The sequence below is a fragment of the Geotrypetes seraphini genome, chromosome 9 (assembly GCF_902459505.1).
Source record: "Geotrypetes seraphini chromosome 9, aGeoSer1.1, whole genome shotgun sequence".
Classification (NCBI taxonomy): Eukaryota; Metazoa; Chordata; class Amphibia; order Gymnophiona; family Dermophiidae; genus Geotrypetes; species Geotrypetes seraphini.
The window spans coordinates 15,434,333-15,452,362 of record NC_047092.1 but is presented as its reverse complement, the minus strand read 5'-3'; the positions used below and the strand labels follow the sequence as shown (position 1 = coordinate 15,452,362).

Here is an 18,030-nt window from a genome sequence, read left to right as displayed (position 1 = left end):
GCTACAATGGCAAAATAACACTCAGAATTTAGGAAAGTTGGTTGGTTGGGCTGAGAACATTTTAGCATCCCCTGGTAGGTAGTAAAAGTTTATTCTTGGTTCTGTGGACTGTGTTTTGCACCCTGGTTTGTCTCTTGTGCTTGTGTTCGTTCTTTTCTGGTATGGACTTTGTACATCTTTACCTGGTCTTCATTTGAACTTATTTCCTTGCAATTTGAACTCTTTGATACTTTTTTATGTCGATGACTGCCTCTGTGATGTTTTGAACTGTTACACCATTTTCCATTTCAGCGTTGCATTTGTGTCGCTCTTTTTATATATATTTTTTCATAATTTTTGGATCATTTCGTTGGACTGTTTGGAAGATTGAAAACCTTCTGGTCTGTTCATATTTGACTTTACCATTATTTTTTCTGGGGGAATTTTTCTTTTGGGATCCCTTTTTCTTTTTTTCATGATCATGAAGCCTCTGTCTTTGTTGTATGGTTTGTCTTATATGTTTATATGTTATGGTATTAATCTAATTGATATTGTGATATTTTGATATGAATACAAGTTTTGATAATCTATATACCGTATTTGCCGGCGTATAAGACGACTGGGCGTATAAGACGACCCCCCAACTTTTACAGTTAAAATATAGAGTTTGTTATATACTCGCCGTATAAGACTACCCCTTCTTCCGCACACCTTCTGCACAACAAATAAAACTTAAAAGAACATCAGAATTTATTTCAACCGTGTTTCCCCGATGATAAGGCAGGGCCATCAAATAAGACAGCCCCCCCATTTTAGAAAAAAATGTAAAATAAGGCACCCCCCCGCAAATAAGCCACCCACCGATACCTGCGCTTACCCGAATCGGGTGGTACGGTGGGTGACTCCGTGTGGTCCCTGGCACCCCCGACACGATCGGGGCAAGAGGGAGCTCAAGCCCTCTTGCCCCCTCGACTCCCCGACACGATCGGGGCAAAAAGGAGCCCAAGCCCTCTTGCCCCGCCGATTCCCCAACTCCCCAACAATATCGGGCCAGGAGGGAGCCCAAGTCCTCCTGGCCACGGCGACCCCCTAACCCCACCCTGCACTACATTACGGGCAGGAGGGATCCCAGGCCCTCCTGCCCTCGACGCAAACCCCCCTCCCCCCAACGACCGCCCCCCCCAAGAACCTCCGACCGCTCCCCCAGCCAACCCGCGACCCCCCTGGCCGACCCCCACGACACCCCCAACCCCCTTCCCCGAACCTTTCTGTAGTTGGCCGGACAGACGGGAGCCAAACCCGTCTGTCCGGCAGGCAGCCAACGATGGAATGAGGCCGGATTGGCCCATCCGTCCCAAAGCTCCGCCTACTGGTGGGGCCTAAGGCGCCTGGGCCAATCAGAATAGGCCCGGGAGCCTTAGGTCCCTCCTGGGGGCGGGGCCTGAGGCACATGGGCCCAACCCGACCATGTGCCTCAGGCCCTGCCCCCAGGAGGGACCTAAGGCTCCCGGGCCTATTCTGATTGGCCCAGGCGCCTTAGGGCCCACCAGTAGGCGGAGCTTTGGGACGGATGGGCCAATCCGGCCTCATTCCGTCGTTGGCTGCCTGCCGGACAGGCGGGTTTGGCTCCCGTCTGTCCAGCCAACTACAGAAAGGTACGGGGAAGGGGGGTGGGGGTGTCGTGGGGGTCGGCCAGGGGGGTCGGGTCGGCTGGGGGGGCGGTCGGAGGTTCTTGGGGGGGGCGGTCGTTGGGGGGAGGGGGGTTTGCGTCGAGGGCAGGAGGGCCTGGAATCCCTCCTGCCCGTAATGTAGTGCGGGGCGGGGTTAGGGGGTCGCCGTGGCCAGGAGGATTTAGGCTCCCTCCTGGCCCGAACAACTAGGGGGGGGTCGCCAGGGCCAGGAGGACTTGGGCTCCCTCTTCTTCATGGGTAAATAAGACATCCCCCCGAAAATAAGCCCTAGAGCATATTTTGGCCTTCCAAAAAAAATAAGACAGTGTCTTACCATCGGGGAAACAGGGTAGTACCGTAAGCACCGTAAGGAGGTAAGGAAGGAGATGTTAGGGCATGTAAAGTAAGGGCATGTAAACAGTACCCGGCGTATAAGACGACCCCCGACTTTGGGGAGGATTTTAAGGTACTGAAAAGTCGTCTTATACGCCGGCAAATTCGGTATATAAAATCGGAGGTATGTATGTGTGTATGTGCCGCGATCACGCAAAAACGGCTTGCCCGATTTGAACGAAACTTGGTATGCAGATCCCTCACTACCTGGGATGATATGTTCTGGGGGTCTCGCGGCCCACCTGCACACGTGGGCGGAGCTACAAACAGAAAATCAGATTTCACCCATTCATGTCTATGGAAAAAAATGTAAAAAGCTGCCATTCTCACAGTAATTCAAAACCGGCTTGACCGATTTTAACGAAACTTGGTATGCAGATCCCTCACTACCTGGGGTGATATGTTCTGGGGGTCTCGCGGCCCACCTGCACACGTGGGCGGAGCTACAAACAGAAAATCAGATTTCACCCATTCATGTCTATGGAAAAAAATGTAAAAAGCTGCCATTCTCACAGTAATTAAAAAACGGCTTGACCTATTTGAACGAAACTTGGTATGCTGATCCCTCACTACCTGAGGTGATATGTTCCGAGGGTCTCGCGGCCCACCTGCACACGTGGGCGGAGCTACAAACAGAAAATCAGATTTCACCTATTCATGTCAATGGATAAAATGTAAAAAGCTGCCATTCTCACAGTAATTCAAAACCGGCTTGACCGATTTTAACGAAACTTGGTATGCAGATCCCTCACTACCTGGGGTGATATGTTCTGGGGGGTCTCTCGGCCCACAACTCTATGTTGCTTGCTCAAGGGTGGGTTCACCCAACAATTTATATGTTCTTGCTCCTGGAGGTGAAACTAAAAATGTTGTTTATAATCACGTTTTGCGTTAGTTGTATTGTATTCATTTTGTCAAATATTTCACATTATAATTTGAATATTGTACTTTTTATTACGCTGTAAAACAATAATTTCATTCCCCACTATAAAGTATCTTTATTTGAATCCATTTACAGTGTTATTGCTATAATTAAATACCCGTGCAACGCCGGGACATCAGCTAGTTATTTATAATCTTATCTAAATACGTTCATTATCAACGTTTGTTATATTTACACTGTTTATGTGATGATATGTGAGGGGTTCTTAGTTTGATTAGGTAGTAAAAGTAAGCCAAGTATAGGACAATCAAGCCATTGTGACATCACTGACGAGGTTGATTCTTATTGGTGGAAAGAGACATTTCAGCTCCAGTGGCAAAATAACGCTCAGAATTTAGGAAGTTGGTTGGTTGGACTGAGAACTTTTCAGCACCCCCCTCGTTTGGCCATTTACTCTCTTATATGTGCGTCTACGCTGGTGTTCTGGTCATTTACATACATTTACTGGTGCCTAAATCTTGGCAGCTCTTGACGTCTAAAGTATTCCAAACTCTGCTAACAGCGGTTCTGTCTCTGCTTTCAGCTCACTGCAGATTATGGAAAGGATTCTGCCATCACGTCTCTGCTGAACAACCTGGACATCTTTCTCCTGGTTGTGACAAACCCCGATGGATATGTGTTCACTCACACTAACGTGAGTATCGCAGTATCAAACACCAGCACCGACAATATCGCTCACAGTTCTATGAAAATCCCTCTTGTCATGCATGAGATAAATACGGTATCATTCATATCACCATGAGTATCCCACTATCATACACTGACATCTTTGTGTGTATTATATGATCACATATGCTGACAGACATAGCTGACCGTTACAGAACATAACATAAGACTAGCCTTACTGGGTCAGCCCAATGGTCCATCAAGCCCAGTCCATCCTCACGGTAGCCAATCCAGGTCACTAGTACACTTCCCCCTCCCCATTCGCGGTTTTGGCAATCGCGATTTCACATATTCGTGATTTTTTGGGGAGGGGGGAAAAAAAGAAACCTCTCCACAGTTTAGCCTTCCCCCCGGCGTCCCGGCCTTACCTGGTGGTCTAGCGGGCTTTCGGGGCAGGAGCGATCTTCCTACGCTCCTGCCCCGTGTAGATCGTCAATAGGAAATGGCTGTGGGGGTTCCCGTCGTAGTCTCGAGAGACTATGGGAACTCACGGCAGTTATTTCCTATTGGCGATCTGCACGGGGCAGGAGCGTAGGAAGATCGCTCCTGCCCCGAAAGCCCGCTAGACCACCAGGTAAGGCCGGGATGCCGGGGGGAAGGCAGGAGGGAGGCGGGGGTGGGTCAGAGCCGGACCAGAAGATATTTGTGGTATTTCACCATTTGCGGTCTGGCTCCGCCCCTATCCCCCACGAATTCGGAGGGAGAAGTGTACCTAGCCAAAACCCAAGGAATAGCAACATTCCATACAGAATCCCAAAGAATCGCAAGATTCCGGAATCCCAGAGAGTAACAAGATTCTAGAATCCCAAAGAGTAGCAATATTCCATGCTACCGATCCAGGGCAAGCAGTGGCTTCCCACATTTTTATATTTTCCAGCAGTGGTGTAGTGAGGGAGGTTGGCACCCGGGGCGGTGGCACTCGACATCGCCGCACCATGTGCTCACCCCACTCTTTTCCCACTTCCCCCCCAGTCTTCCCTGGTACTTTGGCGCACTCTCCCAACTCTTTTCCGCCACATGAGTGCCCTCCACCCTTCACATACCTCTTGAAATATTTGCCGGCGCGAGTAGCATTTTCCACCTGCTGCTCGTGCCGGCATCAGCTCCCTTCTGACATCACATCCTGATCCCACAACCAGGAAGTGACATCAGAAGGGAGCCAATTCCGGGAAGAACAGCAAGTAGAAGATGTTGCTCAAGCCGGGGAACATTTAAAGAGGTATGCGGGGGAGGGGGCGGAGGAGAGGTGCTAGCACCCCCTGCAAAGATGGCGCTTGGGGGCCATCTTGACCCCCCCTTACTATGCCACTGTTTCTGCATGCTATACACCTGAGGTACAGCATCACTCAAAGGCTGTGTGCCTTATGCACATCTCCAAGACTATCCCCCTAATTCGATAAAATTGGGTACCCAACACTTAGCATTCAAAGTTGGGGCACCCAATTTATAGACTAAGGTCAGTTGTGTGCTCAACTTAATGTAATAATTAGCCTGTAATTGGAGTAAACAACCAACTATTGGCTTAATTTGGTGTTAACTGGAGTCAGTTAGCACCAATTTGGCAGTTCCATGCGCAACTGACCTTAGTCACTGTTCTAGAACCAGAGCACACAATTTCTGTCATGTGCAACTTCTAGGGGACTTGGCCATGGAAGGGGCATAGGGATGTGCCTAGAAGTTACACGTGCAGTTATAGAATACTGGGGGTTATGCGCCTAACTGCCCACAGACATGAGCACTTATATCAGCCTTTGACATGGCGTAAGAAACTGCAAACCTACACTAGTATTCTATAAAGGCAGTTCCACGCAAAACTGCCATTACAGAATACATGCTCAGCCTACAACATCATCCCAGCACCTAGATTTCAGCGGTCTTTATTGAATTTATATCCATGTATGCTTCACTCCTGTTCTATAAATGTCCTCATTTCACACTCCCAAGCGTGTGCACCTTTCAGAACTCCTTGTGTGTCACTTTCCCTAGGAAAATACCTTTTCACCCTTCTCAACCAGAATCTAATTTTTACAGAATTGTCAATGCAGATACCTTGCACTCAACGTGCCTTTCTTTGTAGAACCGTTTGTGGCGAAAGACCCGTTCGAAAACTGCTGGAAGCAACTGCATTGGGGTTGACCCAAACAGAAACTGGAATGCAGGATTTGGAGGTAAAGCAGTGAAAGGTTGTACTGAAAATGTGTTGGCAAGAAGTGCCAGTCTTTCTTCCCAGGATGCACTTGGAAGGGGCCTAAGACCCTGATTGGCCCAGGTGCCTAGGGGCCACTCCTTTGGGAGGTCCCTTAGGCATCTGGGTCAATCAGAGTCTTAGGCCCCTCCCAGTACATCCCAGGATGCACTGGGAAGAGGAAGGCCCTCCATTTTGAAGAGGAAGGCCTGCCAGCAGGAAGGAGTGGGTATCTCTCCTGCCGGATTTTCATCTAAAAGGTACGGGGTTGTGTGAGGGGAGTTTGAGGTGGGGTATCAGGGGTTTGTAGAGGGTCCCAGCAGCAGGAGGGAGTGGGCATCCCTCCTGACAATTATTATTATTATTATTATTTTTTAAGTGCAGGGGTTTGGCCCATCATGAGGGGTCCTGGCACAACTTATTTTATTATTTTTAATGGGGACAAATATTGTGCGTGTATAACATACGCACATCTATGCCTATTAAAAAAATAAAAGATTGATTGATAACGAGAACGTCAAGATATGAGCATATCACATCTTATCTTCGACAGCTGCACTGGTTGCCAGTTGCTTTTAGAATTCAATATAAAGCAATTATGATTTGGCCATCAGTTTTTATACGGTACGATTCCTGAATTCTGTAAGAATAAAATGTCTAGTTACCAACCAGGAAGATCTTTGTGCTCTAAAAACTCTGTGCTGCTGACGACAAATGTGAATCCAAAAGATGTGGAAACCAATGCAATGACCTTTTCTTGTGCAGGAGTAAAACTGTGGAATTCTTTTGCAGGACAAGTCCAGAAATGCAGGGATAGGGGGGCATTTAGAAAGTTATTAAGAACATAAGAACATAAGAAGTTGCCTCCGCTGAGGCAGACCAGAGGTCCATCTCGCCCAGCGGTCCGCTCCCGCGGTGGCCCATCAGGCCCATTGCCTGAGCAATGGTCCCAGACTATCCCTATAACCTACCGCTACTCCTATCTGTACCCCTCAATTCCTTTATCCTCTAGGAACCTATCCAAACCTTCTTTGAAGCCTTGTAACGTGCTCCGGCCTATCACAGCCTCCGGAAGCGCGTTCCATGTGTCCACCACCCTCTGGGTGAAAAAGAACTTTCTGGCATTTGTTTTAAACCTGTCTCCTTTTAATTTTTCCGAGTGCCCCCTTGTACTTGTGGTTCCCCGTAATCTGAAAAATCTGTCCCTGTCTACTTTTTCTATACCCTTCAGGATCTTGAAGGTTTCTATCATGTCTCCTCTAAGTCTCCGCTTTTCCAGGGAGAACAGCCCCAGCTTTTTCAGTCTGTCAGTATATGAGAGGTTTTCCATACCCTTTATCAGTTTAGTTGCTCTTCTCTGGACTCCCTCAAGTACCGCCATGTCCTTTTTGAGGTACGGCGACCAATACTGGACACAGTACTCCAGATGCGGTCGCACCATTGCACGATACAGTGGCAGGATGACCTCCTTTGTCCTGGTCGTGATACCCTTCTTAATGATACCCAACATTTTGTTTGCTTTTCTTGAGGCTGTGGCGAAACACAATTATTTGTAAAATGCCTTCCTTTAAGCCAGTGGTTCCAAACCCTGTTCTGGAGGACCTCCAGGCCAGTCGGGTTTTCAGGATAGTCCTAATGAATATGCATGGAGCAGATTTGCATGCCTGGCACCTCCATTATATGCAGATCTTTCTCATGCATATTCATTAGGGCTATCTTGAAAACCAGACTGGCCTGGTGGTCCTCCAGGACGGGGTTGGGAACCACTGCTTTAAGCAACTGATTTTTCTTGTCTGCTGATTCCTAGAAAGAATTGAATTTTTCTGCGTGTATCTGTCTTGATCTGTGCTGAAAAATTGTTTTAAGGTTTTGGGCCTCTTCTATCAAACAGCGCAGGCGGCTCACTGCGCTACAAACTTCGAGTGCAGTTTGATAGAAGAGGCCCTTTATGTATGTAATAGTTTTATAAACCACTTTGGTCAAGAAATTTTTTAAATAAATAAATAAAACCTGCTGTTCAGTGCTTTTTTTTAAAAAATGCTACCAGCATCTCCAGACCTGTCTGAGATTTCGGAGCGTTAAAAACCAGTGCTTCATTTTATACATCATGTGGGCGTCCATCGGAGTGCTCATTTTAACGTTGATCAGTGCGTTGTAATGTATTTACGTTGGATTATCAGAGGCTGCTACAAACCACGGAAAAGACCTAGATTTGCCATTTAGGGCCTCGATAGATTCAATACTTTGTCGCTAAATTGGTTAAAACTGGTTTAGTGACGATCGTTAAACGCACAGTGAGTTTTGTGCATATGGGCCTCAGTCTAGAGGTCTGCATGGGAACGGGGATCGCGGGAATCTCCCCCTAACCCACGGGACTCCCACGGGGACCCCCCCTCTGGCCCACGGGACTCCCACGGGGACCCCCTCTGGCCCACAGGACTCCCACGGCGATGGAAGGCTTTGGAAGCAGGGTTCGTCCATATAATATAATGGACACGTCAGCCTTAGTAAAAGAGGGGGTTTATAAGTTAATTACCTGAACAGAAAACAAAAAAAGGGTTCCACCAAAGAGATTCCACGAGGAAAACAGCAAAAGAAACTGTGGAATTGATGATCCTGTCAGAAGTAATTGCTGCTTTTTATGGGGACGGGCGGGGATGGAGGTAATTCCTTGCGGGGATGGGTGGGGACGGAGAGGATCCTGGCGGGGACGGGCAGGGATGGGTGGGGTTGGAGAGGATCCTGGCGGGGATGGGTGGGGATGGAGAGGATCCTGGCGGGGATGGGTGGGGACGGAAAGGATCCTGGCGGGGACGGGTGGAGACGGAGAGGATCCTGGCGGGGACGGGTGGGGACGGAGAGGATCCTGACGGGGACGGGTGGGGACGGAGAAGATCCTGGCGGGGACGGGTGGAGACGGAGAGGATCCTGGCGGGGATGGGTGGGGACGGAGAGGATCCTGACGGGGACGGGTGGGGACGGAGAGGATCCTGGCGGGGACGGGTGGGGACGGAGAGGATCCTGGCGGGGATGGGTGGGATTTCTGTCCCCGTGCAACTCTCTATCTCAGTCCTTTTCCAGCTTCTCAGGTTTTCCTTAATTTTCCCACTCACAGGCCCTGGTGCCAGCAACAATCCCTGCTCAGAGTCATACCACGGGCCCCGGGCTGAATCTGAGGTGGAAGTGAAATCCGTGGTGAACTTTATCAAGGGGCATGGAAACATCAAAGCTTTTATCAGCATTCACAGCTACTCCCAACTCCTCATGTTCCCCTATGGTTACAAATGCACCAACATAGACGATTATTCTGAGCTGGTAAGTTCCTGCTGTGATTCAGGGAGTCTGTATTGCGGTTTCAGCGCTGACCGTGGCTAGTTCCTTTAGAAGATAAGTGTTGCCTTTTTTGTTTCAAGTATGGTAACGTCTCATGAAAGAAACCAATGTCTAAACAATATTTAGAGGTTTTGTTAAGGCTTTTTAACCAGGAACTCTTCAAAAATGGGATTAATGTTTCGATAGCACTTATAACTTATTTAAAAGGGAGGGAGGGAGGAGTGAGCATAAATGATTAAACAATGGAGCACAGGATGTTGACTTGGAATGATATCTTAATCATAGGATGTCCTATGATCTGAGATTTTGAACTTTATGATATGCTGATCTTCCATAGCACATTTGATGTTTAATGAGATTTTTTTCAGAAAATCAAAGTGAAGGAATATAAAGTTTCTTAGGTGATAAAATAGGGCCATTTGTCAGCAATTTTTGGGCGATCATTATAATTTTTGAAACAATGAAGATATGATACTTTTCATGATCATCTTATTACCCCTTTCTTCTAGTAACCTTTTGATATGGGTAGGATGTTAGTTTGAGAGCCTGCATCTGATTATTTTATATTTTGGTGCTTCAGTAAGCCAGCAACTTCCTGGTCTTGCCCCAACCGATCTCAACGAAATTACTCCTATAATATCACAGCAAAAGGATGTTCCTTTTTCTCACAGCTTTGTTCGCAGGGCTGGATCAAGCGTTAGGCAAGCCTAGGAAGACACCTAGGACGGCAGCTTCTTGAGGGAAGCAAAAAAAAAAAATCAGCTTTCCGGCAGGGATTGTCTCTTCATGGTTAATGTAATGTACACTTCTCCCTCCGTATTCGCGGGGGTTAGAGGATTAACATGACCGTGAATACTGGAAAACCGAGAATAACTTTTTCATATGTTATTTGCGGTTTTCTTTTAAAAACCCTCCTGCATTTGGTGAAACCGCAACTAACAATCTCGTGTTCCGGTAGCTCAACCTTATTCCAACTTTACTTCATCCCCGCTCCCCCTCTGACGCAACTACTTTCTCTGTGCCCCATTCCGCCTCCCCTCTTGACTCAACTTCCTGTTTCCGGAGGGGTGGGACGAGGTGAAGGGAAAGCTCCAGGGCCGCCACAGGCAACCCCATGTAAACTACCGTCGCTGCCGGCAACTCAGAATGGTTTACATGAGTTTATTCAGGTACTCAAGCATTTTTTCCCTCTCTGTCCTGGTGGGCTCACAGTCTATCTAATGTACCTGGGGCAATGGTGGGGATTAAGTAACTTTCCCAAGGTCACAAGGAGCAGCATGGGTTTGAACCCACAACCTCAGGGTACTGAGGCTATAGGTTTAACCATTGTGCCAGAAATAGCTCCTAGGTCAGTTAAATTGCCTGGTGAAGGCTAACCACTAATTTTCAGGGGCACTTAACTTATCAAGTTTTATTATTATTAGTGCTTGATAAATCGCTTATTGAATATCTAAGCGATGTACAATTCAAGTAAAATAGAAATACAAATACACTGACTTTAAATAAAAACATACTGGGTTAACATACATGAACCGTGAGGGTTAAGGGGGAAAGTTACAATATATTTGTAGAAGAAAATATACATTAAAGGGAAAAATAACTCAAGGAAGGGAGAAGAAAAAAAAAAAAAAAAAGTTGTGGGATGTCAAGCCTAGGGTCAAAAAAATTATAAGTCTGGGAGTCATATATTAAAAGCATCCTTGAAAAAATAAGTTTTTAAAGCTCTTTTAAAAGAAAAGAGGTCCTTTATGTCTCTAATGTACTGGGGCATAGAGTTCCACAAGGTAGGGGCAATAATTGAAAACATGTCTTGTCTTCTAGTTCCAATTATTTTTAGGGATGGAACTGTTAATAGATTGTTTGAAGCTGATCGGAGGGTCCGTGAAACGTTGTATGGAATGAGCATTCTAGTAATGAACTGGGGTTCATTATAGATCATAGATTTAAAAACTAGCAGTAATATTTTGAACGAAATTCGATGTGCAATAGGAAGCCAATGGGAGTCTATCAGCAGAGGGGTAACGTGGTCAAATTTTTTTGCATTGTAAATTAGTTTGATTGCAGTATTTTGGATGATTTGATGCCTCCTTTTTCCTTTTTGCGGTATATTAAAAAAAGGGAATTGCAGTAATCGATTTTGGAAATAATCAACGAGTGAATCAATATGTTGATAGACTTAGGTTTAAGGAACTTGGATATAGAACGTATCATACGTAATTTATAGAAACATGATTTAACTGTATTCCCTATGTTTTCGTGAAATGAAAGCTTGTCGTCCACGATGATACCTAAAATTTTTAACGAAGAAACGGAATCTAAGGGAACGTTGTCTAGGACAAAGGCAGTGTCCAATGAAATGTCCTTTTTCCAAGGGAATAGCATAGATTTTGTTTTGTTGATATTTAAGGCTAATTTGTTGGTGTTAAGCCATTTTTTTATTGAGTCTAATTTCTTGTTGATTATCAGTATTTCGTCTGGGTTTCCTGGATCAATGGGGTGCAATAGTTGGATGTCATCGGCGTAAGCGAAAGCAGTAAAACCGATAGATTGGCAGATATTTAAAAATGGGGACAAAAAATTTTGAAGAGAAGAGGTGAGAGAATGGAGCCTTGTGGAATTCCATATGAGGATGAGAAGGGTTTAGAATGTTCATTGTTGAAATAGATTGTTGAGAAGCGATTAGAGAGAAAAGATTCGAACCATTTCAGAACTTCGTCACTGATGCCAATTGATTCAAGACGTTCTAATAAGCCGCTGACAAATCAAGTGAAAACAGAACAACAGCTATTAAACTAATATATAACGCTAAGAAATATGACCACGTCACGCCATTATTGATCGATTCTCACTGGCTCCCTATCAATCATCGCATCCTTTTTAAGCTCATGCTGCTAATACTTAAAACCCTAACCTATAATGAACCTCAATTCATAGCCAGAATGTTAATACCCCATAAGACAATACGTCCACTCAGGTCATCCTTCCAAAATCTCTTATCTATACCCTCTTTGAAAACAGTAGCCACGAGAAGATCCGATATGTTCTCTGTAATGGGCCCCCAATGGTTGAATTAATTACCACATTATATTAAAAATGAAAAAGACCTCTCCTCCTTTAAAAAAATCGTTAAAATCTTATCTTTTTTAAAGATGCTTATAATACTTGAACTTTAGATTTGCTTAATATTTTTAAATTTTAACTATCCCATTTCCTTTTGTTCTTTTCCTTTTTTGTTTTTCTTCTAAATAGAATTGTAACTTTCCCCCCTTCCTCCCAACTCAAGTTTGTCTTGTCTCTAAGAATTTTGTCATTTGGTTTGTCCTTTTTGTTTTTTTCTTTATATTTTAAACATATTATCAAGAATAAACTTCTTGTACAGAATATGATTAAGTCAACATAGTAAAAACAAAAAAGGTAACACTTATATAACGGAATTACTATTTACTCAATCAAATTAAAGTCCCAAAATTAAGATCCAAGATGTTCCTGAGTGAGAAAACTATTTAAAAGAAAAGAGAAAGATTCAAGTTACAAATTAGGCGGTCAGATGAGAATGGACCAAGAGTAAATTTATACATTGAGATTTTCTATGTCCCCTTCAAGGCGCTTCCTGGAGAGAAATCCTGTCAATTGAGAGGGTTCAAAGAAAATATAATTGCAAGATTTATACTTTACAATGCATTTGCAAGGATATCGTAAAAGAAATGATGCCCCCATTGCAGTGACCCCAGGCTTAAGAAGCAAGAATTCCTTCCTTCGTTTCTGAGATTCCCTTGTCACGTCCGGAAATATTTGAACTTTATATCCAAGAAATTCTTTATGTCTATTCTTAAAATAAAGCTGTAATATCCAATTTTTATCTGGTGATAAAACCACCGTAGCCAATAGGGTAGCTGGAATAGCTACCTCCCTCATTGAAGATTCCAATAATGATGTTATGTCCATCTGTTCGCCCTGGGCTTGTTGTTCTTCCAAATTTTTTGATGTTGGCAAGTAATATATTTTAGAAAAAGGAGGAAAGGCATCATTAGAGACATTGGGAACTTCACAAAAGTACTTTTTCAAAACTTCTTTTGCTGATAAAGAAGGAATCTTTGGGAAGTTCAAAAATCTAAGATTATTCAACCGCATGTTATTTTCCATCATTTCCACCTTTCTCCTTAGGAGAAAGGTTTGTCCTTTTTGTAATTCACACTTTTCTTTTAATAATTTTGTACATCGCTTAGCAAACCGATTAAGCGATCCATCAAATTCTAATAAACTTGTAACTTGTAATAAATAGTTCACAAAGAAAGGAAGGTCTGGATTCTCTATAAGGCGCTGATATCGGTGACCACCTAAAAAGCAGCCGCCAATCACGTATCAATCGTGCGACGGCACCGTAAAGAGAGTCACGCTTCCAGGAAAGCTACGCGCTGGGGATGTAGGCCAGGGTTTTCAAGGCCTACATTTCCAGGACCCACCTTTGCCGTGAATTGCGCCTTCCTTAGGTGCTTTAAGGCGCCTAACGCCACTTCCGGCATTAGCCACGCCCACAGCAGCATTAGATGCCAGGAGGCGCCTCTGGAGGTGTGATTCCGGTGCCTTTTGTTTTGTTTAGGTGCTTGAAGTTTAATGTTGATTGCTGTTTCAAACGGCATTTCCCAATTAACGTAGGCGCTAATAGGGCGCCTACCAGCTCCGAAGTTTAGGCATCATATATAGAATTTCCCTCAAAGTGTCTACCTCACCTTTTTTATGTTTATGTCTCCTCAGGATGCCGTGGCAAAATCTGCTGCCAGTGCCCTGACCTCGGTGTACGGTACAGCCTACAAAGTGGGACCCATTTGTACCGTGATCTGTAAGTATAAGTATTCCCCTCAGTATAACAGGGTGCACCGTCACCAGCAAGCATCGCCCAACCTTTCACCACTAGCAAATTCCTTACGTTCAGAATTTGGAGTCCAAATATACAAAGAACCCCGCTGGTCAATGTTCAAAAACAATCTAAATGGCCAGAAATGGCCGCCGACTAATTATGATTGCAGTCTACAAAATCCTGAGTGGAGTAGAACGGGTACAAGTGGATCGATTTTTCACTCTGTCAAAAACGACAAAGACTAGTCCCTCTCTTCTACGAAACCACACTAGCAGTTTTTAGTCTCATATATTGTTAGAACTCTGGTGCTAACTGCAAAAATTTGTACCTCCTCATTATCCACTTTTTTGGAAGGGTTCAGCAGTGGCTTTTCGGTTCCCTGACGCAGTATCGAAACGTGCAAAGGAACCAGCGATTCTCTAAACCTAAGTTTTATTCTTTTTAGAGTTTCATACCCAAAATGATAAAGCTATAACTTGTTTGGTTTTGTGTAATCAACTAGAGAGAGATATACCATTCTTCTGATACTGTGTTGAACTATGCAATGATTGGGTGGTGAGGCGGTTTTCTAGCCTTCGTGTCTCTGAGCACAGTTCCTAAAAACAGTAAAGAAGAACATTTTTAGATTTTTTTCTGATTAATACATATGAAGTGACTTTATGTTTGTTTATGTTCTCTTCTGTCACTCAACAGCTTAGTACTGTGTGAGTTATATTGCCTCTCTTTTTGGTTTTCTGACTGATGTGGAATGAGCAGAAGGTCAGCAGTATTCTAGTAGAACAACTGAAGGCTCCAGCACAGCTCAACAGACAAAACCGTAGTGGCCTCTACACTAGTTAGAGTAAGGGCCCTTGTCTGAAGAGTCTTGCACTCAAGTGTCACCTCTCATTGGAGTAGGTTTACTGGATTTGTTTGTGCAAAAAAAAAGAGGACACGTGGCCCCGCCCCATTCTGCCCAAGCCCCATCCCCACACAAACCTTGTCTCTTCTTCCCCGAGTCCAGGCTGCATTTGGAGGGCCTTCAAACCTGTGTGGGTGTGACACGATGATGTCAGGCACATGCTTGTGACATCATCGCATTGCATCCGTGTATGCTCAGTGGCTCTCCAGACGTGACCCCCCAAGCTCGGGGCCTTCCAAAACCTGGACAAACTGCTGGGTTCTGGAAATCCATCCAGGTTCCCGGACAGTGCTCTAAAAACAGGACGTGTCCAGGTTTTCCCAGACATCTGGTAACCCTACATTAGAATGACTAAGTTACCCATTCCAGAAGAGAGACTTTTTGGCCAGTCCTGGATTTCTGCCAACCTCATCCTGGTGCATTATGGGACCTACAGCACTGATTTTTCAACAGATAGAATCGTGGACTGCAAATACTACACTGCTTCGGGATGTAATTTTAAAAACCAGGACTGGCCCAAATGTCTCCCTTCTGGAATGGGTAACCTGGTCACCCTACCTCTCATCTTCCTGATGAATTCCTCTCTGGGGCGTTTGACTTTCATAAAGCTTCATAAGGTGATGATGATTAGGATATAAACCAGGGATCTCAAAGTCCCTCCTTGAGGGCCGCAATCCAGTCGGATTTTCAGGATTTCCCCAATGAATATGCATTGAAAGCAGTGCATGCAAATAGATCTTATGCATATTCATTGGGGAAATCCTGAAAACCCGACTGGATTGTGGCCCTCAAGGAGGGCCTTTGAGACCCCTAATATAAACAGTCACTATGAACATGAACATTTCCCAAAAACCTGACCACCTGCTTGTCAGACAGTTTCTATGGGTCTTTCATGAGGACAGCCATTAAAACCATTTTTGTCAAGGTAGAAAAGGCTACAGGGTTTTGTGCTTTTGTCCCAGTACTACTGGATCCACCCTGCAAGCAGTTTCCCATGTAATACTTTGTCCCCTCTTTGGTTCAGATCAAGCAAGTGGAGGTAGCATTGACTGGTCCTATGATTATGGCATTAAATATTCCTTTGCCTTCGAGCTGCGGGACACAGGGTACCATGGGTTTCTCCTGCCAGCCAATCAGATCATCCCAACAGCTGAAGAGACCTGGCTGGCTCTGAAGACGATTTTTGAGCATGTGCAAGACAACCCTTATTAAATGGACCATATTTCACATCTGAGAGAGCTCTTGCTCTGTCACTTTCTATACTGGGCCTTCAGAAGATATCAAGGCCCAAACTGAGAGAACGTCAAGCAGAAATGAAAGGCTAGCCTATTCCACAACCAAGTTGTTCCAGTTCCAGAGCTTCTGCGGGAAGACTTTTGGCCATTCCTAGTAAGCAAGTTTATCCTGCCATTGCAGTATCCTGGTGCATGTGGTCTGTGTTTCTTTTGTTTGAAATCTGTTACCAGAATGCAACAGGACTGAGGCTGTCTGAAAAAAAAAGTCTGTTAAACTCTTCCTCCAGAAACAGGGTCACGTGGCACTGTCAGCTCTGTAACGTCATTTTTAAGAATTACTGTCTTTCTTGTATTAGGGGCATATTGTGCCACCAAATTCTGAAAATGTATAATGTCTCTGTAAGCAAAATTATATGTCTCAAATGGCAATAATCCCTTTGTGTCCTGTATGATTTGTAAGGCTAGTTGATTAATTTATATACAGTGATGCCTTAGAATCCGAACTTAATCCATTCCAGAACCCCGTTCGAATTCCAAGACAATTTTTCCCATTGAAAATAATAGAAACTGGATTAATCCGTTCCTGGGTCCCACAAACTCAAATTTTAACAGGAAATACACTAGATTTTAAGGTAAAATATTAACAAATATTCCAAAGCAGCATTCAGATTCTGAGGCAGAAACACACACATACAATGTGCAGGACATTCGGATTCCAAAGCAGATTCTGGGGCAAAATTTACTACAAAAAGAAGGTTTGGATTCCGAAACGTTCAAGTTCTGGGACGTTCGGATTCTGAGGTACCACTGTATTTCCATTACATCTGTTACTTTGCAGAAGTGAATGACACAGGGACAAATTTGTTCCCGTCCTCGCAGGAACTCAATTTCACCATCCCTGTGAGTTTTTGTCGCTGTCCCTGCCCCCGCCTCATTCCTGTAAGCTCTGCCTTAACCGCACAAGCCTCGAACACTTATGATTTTAAAGCGTTTGAGACTTGTGTAGATGAGCACAGAGCTTGCAGGAATGGGGCAGGGACAGGAAAGGAACTCGCTAGGACGGGAAAATGAGCTCCCGCAGGGACAGGGAAAAATTTGTCCCCGTGTCATTCTCTACTTTGCAGTGCACAGACAATGCAGGTGCAAAGAACCTTAGCCTATAGGAAGAGGAGATGCAAATGTTAAGAGCCTTAGCCAATAGGGAGAGGAGGAGATAGTGGATGTTGCAGATGGGCAGACTGGATGGGCCATTTGGCCTTTATCTGCCATCATGTTTCTAGGTTTCTATAACCATATAGCTCTATGACATCACAATGCAGGTGCAAAGAGCCTTAGCCTATAGGAAGAGGAGATGCAAATGTTAAGAGCCTTAGCCAATAGGGAGAGAAGGAGATAGTGGATGCTGCGGATGGGCCATTTGGCCTTTATCTGCCATCATGTTTCTAGGTTTCTATAACCATATAGCTCTATGACATCACAATGCAGGGGCAAAGAGCCTTAGCCTATAGGAAGAGGAGATGCAAATGTTAAGAGCCTTAGCCAATGCGCTTCCAGAGGGCGTAATAGGGCAGAGTACGGTACTGGGGTTCAAGAAAGGATTGGACAATTTCCTGCTGGAAAAGGGGATAGAGGGGTATAGATAGAGGATTACTGTGCAGGTCCTGGACCTGTTGGGCCGCCGCGTGAGCGGACTGCTGGGCACGATGGACCTCGGGTCTGACCCAGCGGAGGCATTGCTTATGTTCTTATGTTCTTAAGCCCAGGTCCATGTGATGGTGAAGCAGAAGAATTTCTGGCAGCTCCTCATCTACTTTTCCACAACTTAGGGGTCCATTTATCAAGCTGCGGTAGGGGGGTTTAACCCGCG

General features: G+C 44.9%; 1 protein-coding gene across 2 annotated transcripts in view; it reads left to right on the top strand.

Annotated features, from left to right (window-relative positions):
* LOC117366847 (carboxypeptidase A2-like) overlaps window positions 1-16,517 on the top strand; it is a 34,322-nt gene extending 17,805 nt beyond the window's left edge. For both annotated transcript variants that reach the window (XM_033958805.1, XM_033958803.1), the window contains 5 exons: window positions 3,509-3,619; window positions 5,729-5,819; window positions 8,952-9,151; window positions 13,925-14,009; window positions 15,953-16,517. In XM_033958805.1, the coding sequence (XP_033814696.1) occupies window positions 3,509-3,619; window positions 5,729-5,819; window positions 8,952-9,151; window positions 13,925-14,009; window positions 15,953-16,140 (675 nt within the window). In that variant the 3' untranslated portion in view covers window positions 16,141-16,517. The remainder of the gene's footprint in view (window positions 1-3,508; window positions 3,620-5,728; window positions 5,820-8,951; window positions 9,152-13,924; window positions 14,010-15,952) is intronic.
* The last annotated feature ends 1,513 nt before the right edge of the window (window positions 16,518-18,030 follow it).